General features: G+C 45.7%; 1 protein-coding gene across 2 annotated transcripts in view; it reads right to left on the bottom strand.

The window, feature by feature from the left end:
• Positions 1-13,401: 13,401 nt before the first annotated feature.
• Positions 13,402-18,979, bottom strand: part of ANTXRL (ANTXR like) — a 65,692-nt gene continuing 60,114 nt past the window's right edge. For both annotated transcript variants that reach the window (XM_062579711.1, XM_062579712.1), the window contains exon 18: positions 13,402-18,572. In XM_062579711.1, coding sequence (XP_062435695.1) covers positions 18,342-18,572 — 231 coding nt within the window. In that variant the 3' untranslated portion in view covers positions 13,402-18,341. The remainder of the gene's footprint in view (positions 18,573-18,979) is intronic.

The raw sequence follows: 18,979 nt of genomic DNA, 5'->3' as shown, positions 1-18,979 counted from the left end.
ATCTGGACCACAGCAAAACAGGACACTAAAACTTTACAAAGCCTCCCCAATATCCCTTCCTTCAATAAAGCCTGAAGAAGAAGAAGAAAAAAAAATATGTCCTACATCTTGTGGTAGCAGCAGACTACCCAGAGAATTGGGAGGTCCCTCCCTGTCCATTGGCTGGACTTGCATGACATCCAGAGAAAGTATCTCTAGGCTAACATAGGACCAGCACATTTAGGGCTCACTACTTTCAGGGATGCTAACCTTGACAAGGTTATCATGGGACTTGCACTATCTGTTCTTTTACATTAAGGTTCAGCAATGGCTGTGATTTTTTTTTCCCTTTTTTGTTTGTTTTAGAAAGAACTGAACAGCCCTTAATACTTTAATTTGTAGAAGTGTTCCTGTGAAATCAACTGAAATATCTTATAGTTGTAGCAAGATTTTCCTGTCTAGACTTCTGTCAGAATTCACCCGTGCCAGCATTTATTTATTTATTTTAAATGGAAAGCTGCCCTGGTGGAAACATTCCCACCAGCTCTAATCTTAACCCTTGCTATACAGGAACTTTATCCCCTCTCCATCCCCTCTCCTAGTTGAAGACCCACATTGGCCTCTGGGTAAATGCCAAGGTGTGGGCCTCTCTTACAGCCTTCCCACACAGTGGTTCTTCACTTAACCCAGCAAGATCCCCCATGGCCTGGGAAACTTCCCTGATTATTCCCACTGGAACTAGCTGTGCCAGCTATTCCCCCCTCCCAGAGGCATCCACCATATGGAGAGGGTAATCTGATTGCAAGCGAAGGAGGAAGCCTTGCTCCGGCACAGCCAGCATGCAGCTAGGGCCTGCATTGGCTTGGCTGCTCGCATTTAAGAGGCAGGGTCACAGCCAGCACACAGCAGGGACAGCTCAGGAGCAGGCCTCCATCGCCATCCTCCCAGAAAAAAAACAAGTCAGAGCAGGGTGGGCTTATTTTGCTGGATCCCATGGCTGTGCTTGGCTGGTTACACATGCTTTTTCCCTCTACTGGGATTTAATTAGGTCAGCCTACCACAGGGGTCAGTTTTCTTGAGGACTCTAAGGACAAAGAAGCCCTTCTAGGCAGAAAATTGCAAAGTTACAGCAAACAGCTGTAGGTCACAGAGGGGAGCAGTGACCAAACCAGACAGAAAATGGGAGAAAGTCCAAGGAGTCATTTTTGCCAGCATGAGCTAAAAAGAATGAAGGGACACCCATAGGAGATTTTAGCAGGAGAATTAGATTTCAATGCGCAGAAACAGCGGCCAGATTTGAAAAAATACATATGGATGGGTAAGAAAGTCAGGAGAAACTGAACACTGAGCAATCCCTATGCAAGGGCAGTGGTACTACCCTGAACTGATTCTTGCTCCTCCATACTCATTGTGTTTTATCATGTTAATAAAAACTGATCATTTTCTCATGTGAGTGGTGAATCTTATTCCAGCTTCAGCATCTGATGAACAGAGCTTCCATGCAGCAAGGCTCAGAGCAGTGCTGGGCAGCCTTAATACAGGCCAGAGCAGCGGGCACCCTCAGGCCAGTGTGGCAGGAGGTAGACACCACAGACCGCTCCCCCTTTTGCCTGGGCAGATGCTTTGCTTAAAGTAGCTCAGCTTAACATAAACAGACTGATCTTCACATCCTGGCCTGCCCTTAACACATGTATTGTGCATGTCAGTAAGCCTGTCTGTGGTATCTGTGATATTATCTGTGATAATATCAGTCTTGGAAAGCAACTTCCAAATTCACTAGTCAGACTGTCAATAAAAACTCTGCCCCAGCGTCACATTGCGGTAGTTAAAATTTGACTCAGACAGCAATCCTGGCTACCCGCACTCTGGAGTACTTTGGTACCCCCACAAAATACAGTCACATCTCAGTTATTTGAGAAAGGGTCACCTGGGCAGCAGACCGATTGCACTGTGAGGGCAGTCATTCCTAAAGCACCTCCACAAGAGAGATTTTCTCTGGCCTCGTCCCCAGTCACTTACTGCTGCTCCCCCCCAGCTAGCTCTCCCAGAGCTCCTGCTCCTCCCGGCGTGCCCAGCTGAGTCAGCTTTTGCACGGCCGTCAGGCTGTCATCCAGCAAGAGCGGGCAGAAACCTCCAGCAGGAGTGGTGCATGGCCCACAATCAGGTTTGGTCTGTGGGTTTTAAAGCCATTTGTTCAAAATCAGTTTTCAGCTACACGAAACGAACAAGCTGCCAGCGCGCTTTGGTTTTCTTCACCCTGCCCCTGGGACTTTCCAAGTTTGAAACAGGAACATTGCAGCTGCTCCTGATATATGCTCAACCAGTGCATGGGAACTTTTAAAAAAGAACGCACAAGCAGGGTTACTGTACTTTGTTCAGATCCATAAAGATTTAAGATACAAATAAAATAATCGGATAACCTTAGGAAGGTGCTTTACTGGCATTAAATTAGGAAGCTTTTACCACCTATTAAACTCTGGCTGGTCTGTTTAGCTGGGATGAGAGCTGTACACAGCATGCTTTAGTTTAGACTGAGGTGGCTAAAGACTTCTAGGGCATAGAGGCAGCCCACTGTGTCCTCTTTCCCATCTGTAGGTTAGCACAGTCTGGCCACATGCCCAGAAAGTTTCAGGACAGGCATTGGCTGCTTTCGAAGTGAGAGCTTATGCAAAACAGGGTCTCAGCTGTTCAGTAACTTCATTTATTCCATGGCTTTCCCCTTTACTGAAACTGTATCAGGCAAGACAAGAACAGCAGAGTGGGCTGGGAATCTCACCCCAAAGTTTTTATTTGTTCTTTTTCCCCAATCAGTAGCTTAATCACTAGGGAAATAACAGACCAAATGAACAGACATACCTTTGTGCAAAACAATAATCTGACTAACAGTATAATATGATTACTTAGAATTCAGAAAATTACAGCATAACCCTCAGACAGAACAGGAGAGAGGTATCCTATTGCAGAGCCAAAAGATGAGTAATTTTCTCCAGTCCAGCCTGTAAGTAATACCACACAGGACTGTAGCTCTCACAAGGACCCAATTCAGTAAACTGCAGGATATTCTCTTACAACACTAAACTCTCAACACCTCACCTAGTCTTATGCTTTCCAGGACTGGACATTACCCCATCACTTACAAACTTTTTTCCCCCCTCTTCTACCCCTACCATCAGCATTACCCTGACCTACCTCCCATGGCTTGTCATCCTCTTGCCCCAGCAGCTGCTGCAGTTTCTGCCTAGTTTGTAACAAGCTTGTGCGCACAAGCCACAGTGTCATCCCGCAGATTTTTAAGGCAGTGTGTAAACAATTCTAAAGACTAGACGCTACCACCTTCTGCTACTTCTTTTTATCTTTTCTTTTCTTTTTTTAAATTATTTGAATAAACACTAGCAGCTGAATACTGTCATGGTTCTTAGGAGAAAGAACCGCCCTTGTCTCTACAAATCAGCTTATCAGCACCTGAAATCAGATCATTATATGAAAGGGCTGTGTAAATTTGCTGGCAGGCCAACCCAAATAAAAAGTTACTGTCTGTTTGTGCAAGAGGTGTGGGCTGGAAAAAGAGAACAGATGGAGAAGGCAGTGGTTTTGAGCAATGAGAGCATCTGTAATGCAAAAATAAAGTTGCTACAGCCTAAAAATTTATGCTCACATACCTGGCAGCTCACTGCTAACCCCGTCCCTTCCTCTCTTGCCTTTGAACCATCTTACATGGTGAAAATGGTCCAAAAATAGGATTACTTATTTTTGAAAATTACTAGCTCAGCTTCACTTTCCAGGTTTACTTGATTACTACAAGCAGCTTTGTGCCAAGTATCATAGGAGCAAATTCACATCTACATACTTCGCTGCCTGTTCAATCACAGAGGCAGTGGCAGAGTAAAAACTCAAGGCCTGATACCACCCAGCACCTTGTAACTCTGGAGCATGAGCCCTGAGATCAGTAGGGACAGTTGGCGCTGCGTGGGATTGCACAGAGAGATTTGTGCAGGTTACTAACGCGTGTGCTGACTTCAACTTTACAGAGCACCTCTGCCACACAGACCCCATCTGCTGCAGGTGGAATGGCCAGGGTGAACACAAACACAAGCACAGCACAGCACGTCATCTCGGCTTGCTCCGACTCTCCTCTGTTTTCTGTCTGATTCTGGCTGCAGTATTTTTCTCTATTCATTCCTTTCTTGCTCTAGTGTTGGTATCAAGGAATTCTTTGCAGTTACACTAACAACAATGCTGGCATTTGCTGCTCTTGTTTAACCCCAAATGCCAACAAAGAAAGCATCTTCTGAATCAGAATGGACAAAAGATGCTCGCTTGAGTCTGACAGGGACGTGACAGATGCCAGGAGTTTGAATGTCAGCAATGGGTGCGACACAGTGTACAGGAAGCCTTTGGATGCTTGTGTGTGAAATGTTTTGGGCACGCCCTCACCTGCCTACATGGGAATTACTTTTTATTTAGCCCTTGATGGAGTCAGTACTGGCATTTGTGCACAGTTAAAGACTCCTGCTGCTCCAAGTGACCCTGTGATGTTGAAACAGGTATACAAAGTAGCCCAGTGAGAAGAGAATAAGCCCCTGGATGGCTCCAAAATCCAGCTACCTAGCCTTCAAAGAAGTAGAAAGGCTTTCTACTCTCATGCAGTCCCCATGAGATACTAGCTACTGGTTGGGACTAGGACAGGAATGACAGATTGTAATTGCTTAGTGGCACAGTCTGGAAACACAACATGGTAGTACTGTCCGTGTCAGATGCCTGAAACACTCCACTTTGGACCACGTCCCTGTTGAGTTTGTAGAAGTAGGGAGCCAAAGAGCAATCCCTGCTTTAAAAAGCTCACAGATTAATAGAGCACTATATTACCATCACATTACCACTGAAGGAAACAGACATAAATTGATATATTAGAAAAAAAAATTGCTTCAGATGGAGATTTTTTTTATGCTCCCTCAGTCACCTGTAAAACCAATGGGAGCGCTCCCAATGACTGCAGTGAGTGCTAATCCAGACCAGAAGGCCTTGGTTAACTTCTGCTCTCACTCCCACTGCTGCAAAATCATGGTGACTCTGCTGAGGTGCATTATGGCATCTGGCTGAGCATAGCAAAAGCATTTGTGTCACAAAATCTTGATAATGAGAAACAGAAGCAAAGACACACAAAGTTTTGCCTTCCTTTCCCAGGGACATGACGTTCAGTCCCTGCTCAAGTAACCATGATCTTTGTCACCTAAGCAGATCACTGGGGATCCTTTACTTGACTGCTCACCTGACCTTATGGGCAGGAGCAAGGCTTAGATAAATCAGATTGCCTGTGCCAACTTGTCGTTCAGGGTAGAGATGGGTCCCTGAACCATTCATCTCAAAATAGCATGAGTACTTACACATCCAATGCTGTCCCCTCCCATCACAGCAGAAGGGCATTTCTGGGACCCACTGAAAAATGCTGAACCACTGAAAATGTGTGGAATTTGTTTTGTTTTTGCATTTTACCATGTGCTTACACAAAGGCTGTTCCTTTCGGGGGGAAAACCAACATATTTTTATAAATTGGTTTTGTAGTAACAAGAACTGGTAACAGTGCAAATAAGCTCATAACAGGGCAGGTTTAAGCACCAAATTCATTAAAAACAACAATAGTGCTGCTAAAAGAGACGGCTCTCCTGGAGTTGAGGGCTGTGGTCTAGCTGTGTTAGTTGAACTTCCTCCAAATGTTGGTCTTGGGAACCTCTGCCATTCTTCGTGTGGAGCTTGTAGGTTAAGACCAGTCCCTTCAAGATACTAAAGTAATTAGAGCCCATTTGAGTAAAAATGGAGAGGATGTGTTCAGGGTCATGGAGAGAGCAATAAATGAAAACAAGCTGTCCCAAGAGCCAGACTCACAGCATCTCAATTGCAAAATGGCACGAGGCATTCATTCATGCCCCCAAAAGGCTACCTTGTACTCCAAACCGTGAGCTGCTTTCAGCACTGACATTCATTGCAAAGATAATAAACAGGAGTTGAACATTTCAAACATGGAATTCTTGTGATCAGCTCGTACATTCACAGGTAGACTAAGGAACAGAAGTGAACTGACAGTCTGGGCTTGTGTGTCTGGAGGATTTTACTCAGCATATGTTTCAGGATTAGTCTATGGATCTTTGATAGCAGCAATCACATCACAGCTCACCAGTGCATGCGTCCACATGAAAAGTGCCATATGGAGCACAGCGTGGGCTCATGAGCACTGTCATGCTGCCATCTCAGTGCCATGCAGGGACTGTCAGTGGCAGGGACACAGCTGAGAAAGGAGATGCTCTGAGGAAGGGGAAGGAGAGAGCTGGGAAGGAGGGAACGACCATGGCGAGGGCTGAGGGAGGAGCTGAGGAGAAAATGGCCAAGGTAGAGATCTAGAATTGTTGGATGGCGAAAGGGAGGCAGCAGTACAGCCTGCTCCAAGCTGCCTTCCCACTTCAGACTGCAGTGAGAACAAAGCGCATGGAGCAGCTGAATTACCAGGATACACTTACCTAGCTACAGTTCTGCTGTTAAATGCTCCAGAAATGCTGAACTCTTTCAGATCCAAGATCTTAACATCAGTAAGAGCCCCTAGTCATCACATCACTTTTATTGGGAGAGATCAAGTTTGGTGCAAGATGCATAACAAGAGAGGCTGCTGGCCAGTAGGCTGGGAAATTCTAGTCTTCACCACCACTGAGCACTGCATTGCTGCAGAAATTGTGAGATCAGCAGTTGCTCTAGGTTTGCTTTTTCAAAGGAAACCATGTCTGATTCTGGTCATATGGGCTTTGGGGAATCTCAACAATGACCCAGGCAGTTCCTGTGTGAGTGGCATAGGTACCAATTGCATCACAAATTGATGATAACTGGGAAACAAATGAAAAGTTATTCCAGGGGACTTTGACAGTTCCCACTTCCAATTTTCCTATCAAAAGACACTTTTCTCTCCTGACGTGAGTGAATGTGTAGGTCTATGTGAAATACTTCAGTCACATAGGTACTCATCTGCATAAGCTCCCTTCTGAGATTACAGGCATGCAACATTGTGGACAAAAGTAACCTGACCTGAGCCAGCAGGTATTTCCTGCATCAGGCTGCCCCCTGCTCAGTAACTGTGCAAGCCCTCAGCTGAGCATGCCAGCTTTGTGACAAGCTGGGACATCTCCAGCCTGATGCTGGTCAGGGGTGAAGGACAGAAGGACAAGTGAGCAAGTGCAGCCACACGGCCCACAAGTTATACAGACAGAGAGATGCTCCTTGGTAGGTCAGACAGCAAGAAAAGCACCTTGGTAGTACGTTACTTTGTTGGTGGTAAAAGAGGCTACTGTTGGGGCTGGGCCGCCAGTTTAACCCCAGCAAAAACAACCCTAAATGAATGTCCTCGGCTCTGCTCTCCTCTCTTCGCCTCGCCTCACCTCGCTCACAATGCTGATATTTTCCTGTTCTGTTTTCAAGAAGTCTGAGCAGCCTGCTCAGCCTGCCAGGGCTCCTGCTTCACTGAGGGAAATAGGTTGTCATGTCCTGCCCTCCAGTGGCAGTCTCGGCCAGGCTGGCCTGGGGCCACCGCTATCCCCTGCTCCAGGGCAGAGCTGGGTTGCTGCAGCCCCCCGATGCCTGGAAACACTTCGGGGCGCACACAGCTGTTTTCTGGGGAAGAAACTCTCTAAGAGAGTGACTGGTGATAAATACACAGCTCTTCAGAGCAGTCAGACCATGGAGGACCCTGGTTTTTTATCTCTGGCTGACACATATATCATTGGTCACACGCCCATGGCCACTCATCACAGGGGTGAAGAGGCTGTCCAGAGTAAGGTTCAGCACAGTTGGGAGCTTTGCAAAAGTCCCACACTTCAACCTGTCCTGCCTCCCCATCCACCAAAGCCGCCATCCCTGCCCTTAGCACTGGAGAGCCCGGAGCTGCCAATGCCAGAGCACCTTATGCTGTCAGGGAGCTGCAGCCCAAATGGCCAGTCTAGGGTTGTGCCATGTGCAATGACCTCCTCCAGCCACCCCCAGGACCAGGCCCCTCGGGACATGTGTGCAGTGGCCTCCTTTCCTGCAGATGACAGCCCCAAGGGGCTCTGGTCTGGGAGCATCTCCTGATTGGCGCAAAGTTGTGTCTCACAGCAGCTGAGGAAGCTCTGCTAGCTGAGATCTGAAAGTCTGAAAGGCTCTTTCACTCTTAGCAGGAGAAACACACATTAACTATTTCCTTGCAGTCAGCACCCAGAGGCCCAGGCTTCCCATGAGCAGCAAGAAGGGGGCAATGCTATGCAGCATATTGCCAGCCCTTGCTAAGGCAGGACAAAATGTTGGAGGTGGAGGGAGATTCTTCCCCTTAGCAGAGGGTGCAGGGAAGGTTTGGAGGCAGCAGACGGAGTGGGGGGGGGGGGGGGCTTGCTCTATGTAGGGGCTAGAGGGCAGGGACTCCAGGCCCCACTTCTCATGGTGACACCCAGCCAGGTGGCACCAGTACAGCAAAGCTGGGATAGGTGGCACCAGTACAGCAAAGCTGGAGTAGTTACAGAGCCTTTTCCACAGTGGGGCGTGGGAGAGATCTGTTCAGAGCATGGCCTCCAGGGTAGTTTCAACCCCTACCCTCAGGCTACTGACTGAGGAGAGGGGGAAAACAGCAGACTGGTGGTGGTGTTGGGGGGAAATGCTTCTTCACAGCGTGCCCTCCGTACGCATGTGCTCCAACAGCTGGTTACGCAAGGGGATGCTGCGACTAAGCCTGGCAGAGAAACATCATGCACTTTTCTCAGCTGCAAACACACCAACAGGCTATTTTTACGCTTATTTCCTGCTGTTGAATTGAGGTTTCTCATGACCTATCAAATATACATGAGCACCAGACATGTATCATGCACATAGCCAGCAGTGAGACTTTGTTCTGCCCCTTCACTCTGCTACAGGGAGAGGCGCAAACGGACCCAGAGAGAAAAGCTGGCATTTACTGAGTTTGAGAGGAGCCACCATAGCAGAAACAGCCTGGCTGGGAGTGTTGGGAGAGCTAAAACATCTGGAGCTGAGCTCTATCCTTCCAGCAGGGGAAACTGAGGCACAAAATGAGAGGGCAGGGAGACAGCCAAAGCCCCAAAGTAAATCACAGCCACAGGCAGCAGTAGCATTCAGGAAACAGGCTAACTCCCTCAGCACTTGGGGTCTTACAGCAGTGCCCATGTGTTTCACTGCCTACTCACATGGCGCTGGGGAGGCTGGTTGTCCGACCTGTCACAGCTCCCCGCTCCGAGATGGTGAGCTGGAAGCACTCATGGCTTGGGGTGAGCAGTGCCTGAGCAATGCCAAGGCTCTGCTGTGGTAGCATCACATGAGGGAAGGCAGGGCTTAACACAGGCCCCACCACCCACAAAAATGACACTGCAGAGCTGGTGAACCCAAAGGTTGGCAATAACAGACCCAGTGAACATGGGGTTTCAAAGCTATTTTTGGCACCAGCAGGCTCTGGGTCAAGCCCTTCAGGCCCTCAGAGAACACATCACCACCATTTGTACATCTCTCAGGCAAAGGAGTACGATGGGATTCAGGGAGGATGCAGAAAACTCACCTTCCAGATACACCTTCTAAGAGACTATGGTGGAACTGCTGTCTGAGCCCATTCAGGACATCCTGCCTGCTCTTCCCTCAGCAGTGCTGTGTTCAGTGGGCTGGCATTAAAGGCTGACCTACTCCTCAGTTCCTGAACATGGGAGGGAGGGAAATGAGCTTCTTCCTATTCTGACCTGTGAGTCCTCGGTGACATAGAAACCATCAGAATTAGCAAAAGTAGTCAGAGGGTTGGGAAACTCCAGTGCCTATGGAGAGGCACAATTTCTCCATGCCAACTTGCTCCCTAGAAGATGACTAGTGCTGAGAGGTGCTTCTCCTGCCAGCCTTGTTATTGTGCCTGGCTCGTGGCTCACCTTCCCTTGCAGAGCAGCCAGCTGTCGCATGCCCTGACATGGAGCCTGCCGCAAGCTCCAGCCCTGTTAGGTTTCTGCTCTGCTGTGAGCCCACAGCCCACACACGGCCGAGCTTCCTATGCTGACACCAAGGATGTACCACTCCAGCACTATGGCTGTACTGAAGTCTTCCTTCCTCCTGCTGCAGTTATCTCTGCCCATGATATCTAGATAGTCCCAGTGCTTGTGGTCTGCAGGGCAGCATTTGCCAAGAGGCAGTCATGGCAACCTGTCTACACGTGGCTTAGGACTTCCAATTTTTCACCACATCAGCTGGTTTGGTACCTTCCAGCCGTTGAGCTCAAAGTACTTTTGAATGTTGTTTATCTGAATGTATGAAGCCCTGTACAGACCTAGGTGGGATGAATTCTCTGCTTTTTCAGGGAAGTGGGAGCTGAAAGTGAAAGATCTTCTAGAGAAGAATATGAACAAAGATGTTCCTGCCAGTCCACCAGGCTATATAACTTGGGCACATTTATATAGATTCTCAGGAACACAGGAAGCTTTAGTCATGAGAAAAGTCTGTTTTCAGAGAGGGAGGCAAAAAAATGAAGACACTACTTAAGTAGTCTCCATGGTTTGAGAGGCCATACATAGTCAGAAGGGGACTCTTGGGACTCCTGCTTTCAGCTCAAAATGTCTTCCTATGTGATGAAGAAATGGAGGCTAGGAAATATTTCAAGGTCTTTAGCATTCTACCTGAACAATACACTAACCACAATCTCTGAGGAAAAGGAAATTATATTTAGTAACTTGGGTCAGAAGCATGCACGTTTATTACATGTGCATGTGTCTTGTATACTATATTCTTCTGTGTCCTCTGTGAAGATTCATACTGTAAATCTAAATATTGTTGCCATCAGGGAGAAAACCTGTATGTCTAATATGAATATTCTGGGTCACAGGGCCTAAGACATTTCTGCAGGGCCCCTATTTCTATCATACAGGAACAGACACTCTGCACCCAAGAATCACATCCGAGATTCAGCAAGATGTAGGAGGGCACTAGCATGGAAAAAAGGCAGCTCGGTGGCTGTGTGGAAGTGATAAGCTGGCATGAAGAGAGCTCATCGCACGAACTCTGTGGCAGAGACACAGATGGGATTATCTAAGGACCTAGGTATTTACCCATGCATGCCAATGATGCGTCTCTGAAAGCTTAACTGGAAACAGTCTGCATGACACAGGCAAATCTTTTCTACAGGATTTCCTTGCATTCACCTTTTCTTGCAGGGCTTGTCATCTCATCCTTGGGGTCTCAACTGTTCTCCCGAGCTGCAGTCAGAAATCAGTAATACTTGGCTAGAAGACCCAGGATACCCTCCCTTGCAGTAATGGGGAGTGGGAAATGATGAGCATTCAGGGAGAGGGGAACTGTGCCACAGAAATCACTGATGTCTGCAAAAAGTCTTAAACCAAGGGCCAAAGACTGCTCCCACAATAAAGATCAGACAATTTGAGCATAGGCAACATGATCTGCCTGTGGTGTCTATAGGAATGGGAGTGGGGGGGGGGGGGAAGGGGCATTTTTAAGTTCCCGATCCAGATGCTGAAACCAGTAAAATTCTTGCCACTGACTCCCATGAAGCCAAATAGGGTATGCCTGGTATATATGTTCACATGTAAATGCCACTCCTGAGACTATAAAGTGTGTTTGATGAAAGGTGCTAAATCAGCATTACTAGCTATTTTTAGACTTGCCCACAACCACAGCCCTGGTTCTGCACATTCCCAGTTTCTGGGGAAGTTCAGGTCATATCTGAATTCTGTTGTCTCAGGCATGCATAATCCTAACTAGCCACAGCTGCAGCCAGTGGGTTTTTGTTAATGCAGAACAAAAATGCCCAGAGCCTTAGCTCCAGGACAGCTTTTGTTTATCTGATCTCTTTGGAGAGCCCTAGTCTGCCTTTCCCGTAAGGACCAGATGGAGTAACAAAAAAGAGCAAAGGCCACAAAACCATTCTGAGTGAGTATTGTCTTGTTGTCAGCTCGAGCAGCAGAGTGCGGGTGAATTTGGCTCTCTGTCAGGGACAAGCATCCCAAATCTCACTGAGGGAGGAAGACTGCTCCCAGGGCAAAGGCTATCAGCTCCCTTTAACTATATCGCAAACAGGAGCAGCCAGAAGGAAGCAAGTGCCGGGCACAGCCACCACAGCTCCCACCTGCCTCAGCTTTGCCATGAGGACTTGATGCAGACTCCCAAATCAGTGCCCACCATATTTGCAGAAGGCAGAGGCAGGCTCCATAGTGACACAAACTAGGCTCGACTGACCATTCCCATCCCAGCTCCTTTACAGAGCAGAGGAACCACAGATAGGAATAGGGCTCTGACCTGGCTCCAAGAGCCCCAGATTACCAGCCAGCTACCAGCTCTGTGCTGCTTTCACAGATGCAGGAAGATGAAGCGGGATGGGATCAAAAGTGCAATTACTCTCATGCATAACCTTTTGCTAGCAGCAGAGCAAGAGAATCTCTCCTCCTCCCCCTCCAGCTGTGAAGGAAGCATCTGAGGTCCATAGTGTTGCAGTGGCTCATGGTGCTTCCCGGGCAGGGCTCCCATGGGCTCAGCGGGCTGCACGTGCGCAAGGGCCAGCTCCCTCTCCCCTCGCCCATGGGACTGCAGCTGCCATGCTGTGCAGACTGCACAAAAAAGCTCAGCTCAGCAGCTTTGCAACAGCCTTGACTGCCCATAATTGCAGCCTGCTGGGGTTGGGGATTTTTGTGGCTTACCCTTCCTGACCTTCTTGCTTGCAATAAGTTTCCACCAGGCTACCCTCTTCTCCCCTACTCCCAAAATCAGGCTTAAAGAGATACAGAGGAAGCATTCCCAGCAGGGAGTAAGGAAAAAATAACTTCAGAGAACATGAGTGAGAAGGGATGTTAGGCTCAAGTTCTGTGTCCTGCAGGCAAGATTCCTGAAAGTCAGTAGTTGTGTTTGTGTACAGATGATATCCCAGACCTCGGTTAGTGCCTGGTGTCTCCAGTGATAGCTGTGGGATTTGCCACAGGACTTGCTCCTTGCTAAAGATGCTCCAACATCTCATCTTGTTTGGCTTTTATTTTGTTGCTTCTATGAGTTGTTTCTATTCTGTTCTTAAGTCTTCAAGATAGCAGCAATACTGCTCATATTCTGCCCCATGTATTAAGTAATGTTCGAGTACCAGCTCCAGTGAAAATTACTCACCATCTCTACCCGGTCACCTGAGATCGACAGGGATTCCCAACAAATGGTGCCTTGCCCTTGAAAAAGCAAGGACTGAAATTCTCATACTAGGAACAGGGAAGCTGAGGTACACAACACACTATGTCCTGAGTCAAATAACGAGTCTGTAGCAACTTGGGCAGCCCAACTCCAAGTTCTCCTTCTGACCGAAGGATGGCTGAGCCAACAGCAAATAGTCTTCAAATACTCTTGTGCCCTTTTAAAATGACCCTTAGAATGAAATTCTCAGTAATATTTATCCAGTAAGTATTTTTATTGTTGACTTTGAATCCATTAAGACTACATTACGTTGGATTATAAGACTTTGGCTACATCTCCCACATTTGCATGCAGGTATTACATTTGCAAGGTTTTCTCAGAAAAATGGAGCAGGCACTTAAAATGCATAAAGGTTATACGATTATAACATGGAAGCTGCATGTTAGTTACAGAAATTTGTACCACATGTACCAGTAACAAACCCAGACCCCCATGTAAAACTTCCTTGACCTTCAATAATCTGCTTCCTCTGTCCCTTATCTCCATGCCCTGGCTGGCTGTCAGCCCACATCCCCCTGCTTCTGAAAACAAAATATTTTCCAGAAAGGTTTAGTACAGTATATTGTTTTTCCTTTAAAAACTAAAAAAAAGTTTCTCCTCCACTACCCCTTCCCCCCAAATGAAATTCTATCATAATCTACACAATTGTTCAAGCACTTAAATGTTACAAATCTCTATTGCATTATTCAAAAGTATCAGATCAGTAACAAACTTCTAAACATACTAGGATGACCCTAAAATTCTCCTTCCCCCAAAACTACAAAGAACTGAAAATGCTATACTGCATTATCACACTTGCATGCATGTATCCTGAGCCACCTGTATTTTTTCACCTTAAGCCCCTTTTAATAAATAACTGTCCAGCAGTAACATCCAGAAGTGTGCTGTCTCCTCCAAATTAAACTATATTTACAGAAGTAGGGCTGTTTTTTCAGTGAAATGTTACGTTTAAAAAAAAAAAAAACAAAAACAAAATAACAATAAAAACAGCAAACATTTAAGAGAGAAAGAGTATTTCTGATCAAGTTTGTCTAAAGATCAACAAGAGTAAAATGTGTTAGGAGCACCAGGTGCGCATGCATTTGAACTGGTACAGTTCATGAAATTATGTCATTCATTGTTATACTCACTCATTCAGATGAGGAGCTGATTCTTTTTCTTTTTTTCCTTTTTACATTGAGGGTCGTCTGCTCTGCAGTCAACTCCCACAGATGGCAATACATGCACCAAGGTTGAAAGATGGCCATGGACATGCTTTGATCAATGCGGTTCTGTTATCAGCTTTAATTACATGGGGTTTTTACTCCCACTGCTTTGCACCTTGTGTCTTTACATATCTGTGCTAAGTGCGAGCCAATGGTCCCCCGAATCCTTATTTTTCACTTGAATGAGGCAAAACATTAGATAATCACTTTTTGCAGATTTCAAATGACGCTACAAGCTTGAAAATACTGGGGAATGATCCCATATGAGAACATTTCTTAACAGTGCAACTATTGTAATCGCAACTGGCCAACAAGTGTACTGAAGCAAACATATTCAAACATCTAGCCAGTTAGAGGGATTTTGTCCCTTCCCTTATTATGAGCCAGGCCTCAGCTGACAGGCACTAGCATTACCGCCTTGGCTTCGGTTGGCCTATGTTAGTTTACACCAGGTGAAGGATCAAGCTCAGTAGACTATACAATAGCAACCAGTTTCTCCTGTGGCATTGTTATAGTGCCTGAGACCATTACAAATGGACACGTTTACAAAGTCAAAAGGCCTTTCTGTAGCCAGTGCCATGTATTCACTGCCCCAGTCACTTTGCAAAGATCAGTCAGTGTGCTTCAGTTTCTTTTCTTCCCACTTTATCCACAAACTCTAACCTAAACCTGCAGTGCTCCCATTGCAGAATCTGCAGGGAAAACTTCAGTTATACACCAAATGCCTAATTTTGTATAATGCGGATGCTGAAAGCTCCATTTACACTGAATGTAATTTTCACATCTATGGTGGGTGCTTCCTGTTCTCTCACATATGGATCTGATTATCTGGAATCCCAAACCATTACTGCCTCCACTGTACTTGCAAGTTACAGAGAAATTGTTAATATCTGCAATCTCTGCAAGATGAGACATATTCTAGCAAAGATTCCCCTCAACTACAAACAATAGGCCTGTTGGATGTTTGAATGTGACAAGCCATTCCCAAGCCAAAACCTCTATTCTCACTGAAGGTGAGTCCAATTTTGCCTACTCTAACATCAATGCAAATCTGCTACAAGAGGTCTCTACTGACCTTCCCCCCCACCCCCCAGAACTACACAAGGCCAAGACAAGACAGAATCTGGCCTGCAGGCTTTTTCATTTGCTCAAGTTTACTCCTGATCCATCATTTCTACTTCATTAGCAGTTACCAATTTTGTAAAGAAATTCTCGCTTTATTTTACTAGCTCCTTACCATCATTTGTGAGCTTCATCATTGCATCAACTCTGTCACTGCCAGGTGATGGAAGACTTGGCATCTAAGATATCTGCATATAGATATAGCACAGGTACAGCAGAGGTCTGCCCATTCCTACAGGCAGCTGAATCTCAAAGGCCATTTATTATCCCAGCAGGGGGATTTATGACCCTCTGCCATTTCAATTCCTGGCTAGAATTTGTTGGCTAATTATTCTTAGATGGTCAACATGAGAGACTGTTAGGGTCAACTGCACTCATGCTTTATAACATTGCTCAGACCTAGCAAGTTTATTTCATGTACGCTTCCATATGACTACAACAACGTGAGCCAACGATCTTTGCTTGCAAAGCACCTTCCCTATCCGCCTCCTGGAATAATCCAATTCCTTTTACTAGTATCAGAAGTGGAGCTTCACCAGAACTGCAATGAAAAATTGGACATATTTTAGTTTTACCTTTCAACTGAAAGAAACGGAGATAAGCAAGTGATGACTGACTAATTATTGCACTGGCTGCAAAAGGCCTTTTCACTCATGAGAGTGCTACTCTCCAAGCAAGTTTTGTAAAAGAAGAGAAACCAAAAACTAGCCTACACAGTTCCTGCATAAAAACACATACTTCTCCTCCAAACAGATATCTGTTCTTATGGACCAGATTATGCAGACCCTGTTCAAGTGACTGAAAAGAATGAGGATAGGGCTGAGTACATCCCAATTATCCTTTCTGATCATACTTGTACTTGGGCATAAGGATGTTCATCTTGACCTGCAGGACACTAACACATGCAGAAGTGCTTTGCTGGCTCAGGCCTAAATCAGGAACACCTCCAAGGCCAGCTGGCACCAATGAGTGTGATTCCACTACTTGCACCAATATACATGAGGTAAGAGCATAACTCAAGAGAGCAGAGCAGTGCAAGAGGAGAAAGAGGCTCTGTGGTTCTTCTGAGTTTAATCTTTAACAGCCCCAGCTACACACGGCATGTCACAGTGATCAGTATAGACTGATGAGAGCTTGGTGTTGCATTCTGCATGTGGGACTTCCACTGGAACTAGTAAGCCCGATTCCTATCTGTACCAGTGCAACTTTATATTCCTATAGCAACAGCATGACGAGGCCTTAAATCTGGAACAACTGTATGATACAATTAGTGTTTTATCTTTGAGTTATATGCCAATAACTAGCATGATGTGCTGTATACCCACACCTACACAGAGATGGAGAGATGAGTATATGCTGTGTTATAACACAACACAGACAAAATTTCTACAGCTATCCTAGTAACACTGCTAACCAGCACATGGATCTGCAACCACCCTCTCCAATACCATATAATTGGCGATAGAAGAGAAAAGCAAGCTCGAGTGCTACTTTGCTTCACTAGGGAATGATCTGGGTGCAATCCACTCAGGTGTTGCTCAGCAAACACAATTCATGGGTTGTCCCACAGTCCCGCGTCATAAATCCCCACCTCTGTGTGGGTGCCCACATCGCTTTCAGATGGCACAGAGAGCTAAGGTCTTCACCAAGTAGCCCCAACGTTTGGGAGATCCCCAGAAAAACATCATATAGAAGAGGGGAAAAGCTAACATTGACACAAGACACTGTGTCACCCTCAACCACAGGTAGACTGTAAGGTTACATGTCAGCAGGATCTGGCCTGCCTAAAGGAAGATATTCATAGGGGGGATTCATATTTGAATTATAAGAGCATCCAGAAATCAAAAGGAGAATTGTCAATGATTAAATGGCAATGGAATTGATTCCTGTTACTCCTGATGTATATATATAACACATGCTGTTTGCATATGGTAGCCATCACGCTTAAGTTACATATGTTTTTGTTCCGTTTTGGAGCGTGTTTTATGTAAAAGAAAACTAAATACTGAGCCAAACAGTTTTTCTCTGCATTCTGCTGGGACAAATATAAACCCAGCTCTTGTTCAGGGTTTGAATTTCTAGAACCAAAATCTGACCTTCAAAGGACTACTCTATGCAAACAAGTCTAACCACCTAGATGGTAGATTCAATACTGATTTTCCTCAGGAGAAAGAGGTACTCCTCCTCTATGCTAGATTATTAAAGTTAGGTTATTGGCATATAATCTCATTTCACCTCATTAATTTAAACTTTCATGGAAATCCACCTGCAGAATCAAACAAAGGCAAAAAGTTATCTTCGCACTCATTGCTCCCTGTTAACATCTGGCTGCAGTACTGTTGGTGAAAGAAAGCAAATTCTTCAATGAACTATGTTTAACCAACTTGCAGGTGGCAGCTAGCAAAACAACTGACGTGCATGTATTTGGCTAAAGTTATTAATGTATGATCTGACGTACCAAGTCAGACAAATGTCATATGTAAATAGATCTTCAACTGTATACATACTAAAGCTGCAACTGTATCTAAATGATCATTTTGGTTTGTTTCTATTTCCCATAGCTCTGAATCTATCCACTGAATGTTTACTCAGCACGTGTGGTATAAATATATTTATACATTAAAATTGACACTTGGCAATTTTTTTTCTTTTTCTTTTTCTTCTTCTTCTTCTTCTTTTTTTTTTTTTTTTTTTTTTTTTTTTGCTGACCAGCAACAAATTCTGATATCTTTAACTGTAAACCAATACTCAATAAATATGCTGTGTTCAGCAAAGAGACATACTTGTCAATTAGGGTTTTGCCACACTCTAAGCCATGGGCTGGGGAGGTGGACGTGAGGGAGGGGGTCCAGGAGGGGCTCGGGATGGGGGTGGCCCAGGAGGCGGCTGCCTGGAAGGAGGCTGCAGAGACACGGGAGGAGGAGGACTTCTCGGAGCATTGTTAAGAGGAATGTCATCACGCTTTGGCAGCTTCGGTGGTGGGCTGTAAGGAGCAGAGGTCCCATCTGATTTCACCCGAGTGAAGTTTATGCATCTTCCCTGAAGAAAAACAAAAGTTATTATTCATTACAAAAACGTGCTTGATTCATCAGCAACTAGCCAAAGAGGCTGTAAGCAGAAGGGTTAGACTGCACTTAGAGATCTTCATTTAGCGTCATATTTCCTGGGTCCTACACAAGACATTCAGACCATGCCGCATTAATGGATAGCACTAGAAAGCAATGCTTCTCTCGGGCTTCAAAACTGCTGCCTACAAAGAATAGCCTAGGACTGGTTTAAGCAAAAAGAGAGCCCAGTGTGACATTGCTCACATTTGTCCTCTGCTACTGGAGCTATGCAGAAAGAGGCTAAAGCCACAACTTTACAACAGAGTCCTGCCAGCCTTGGTAAGATCCCTGACCGACAAGGAAAAAATCTCATAGCAAAGGCAGGATTATATTGGTGGA

Source organism: Rhea pennata, chromosome 7 (genome assembly GCF_028389875.1).
Source record: "Rhea pennata isolate bPtePen1 chromosome 7, bPtePen1.pri, whole genome shotgun sequence".
Classification (NCBI taxonomy): domain Eukaryota; kingdom Metazoa; phylum Chordata; class Aves; order Rheiformes; family Rheidae; genus Rhea; species Rhea pennata.
Note: the sequence above shows the minus strand (reverse complement) of the source record. Positions and strands in the feature narration are given on the sequence as shown.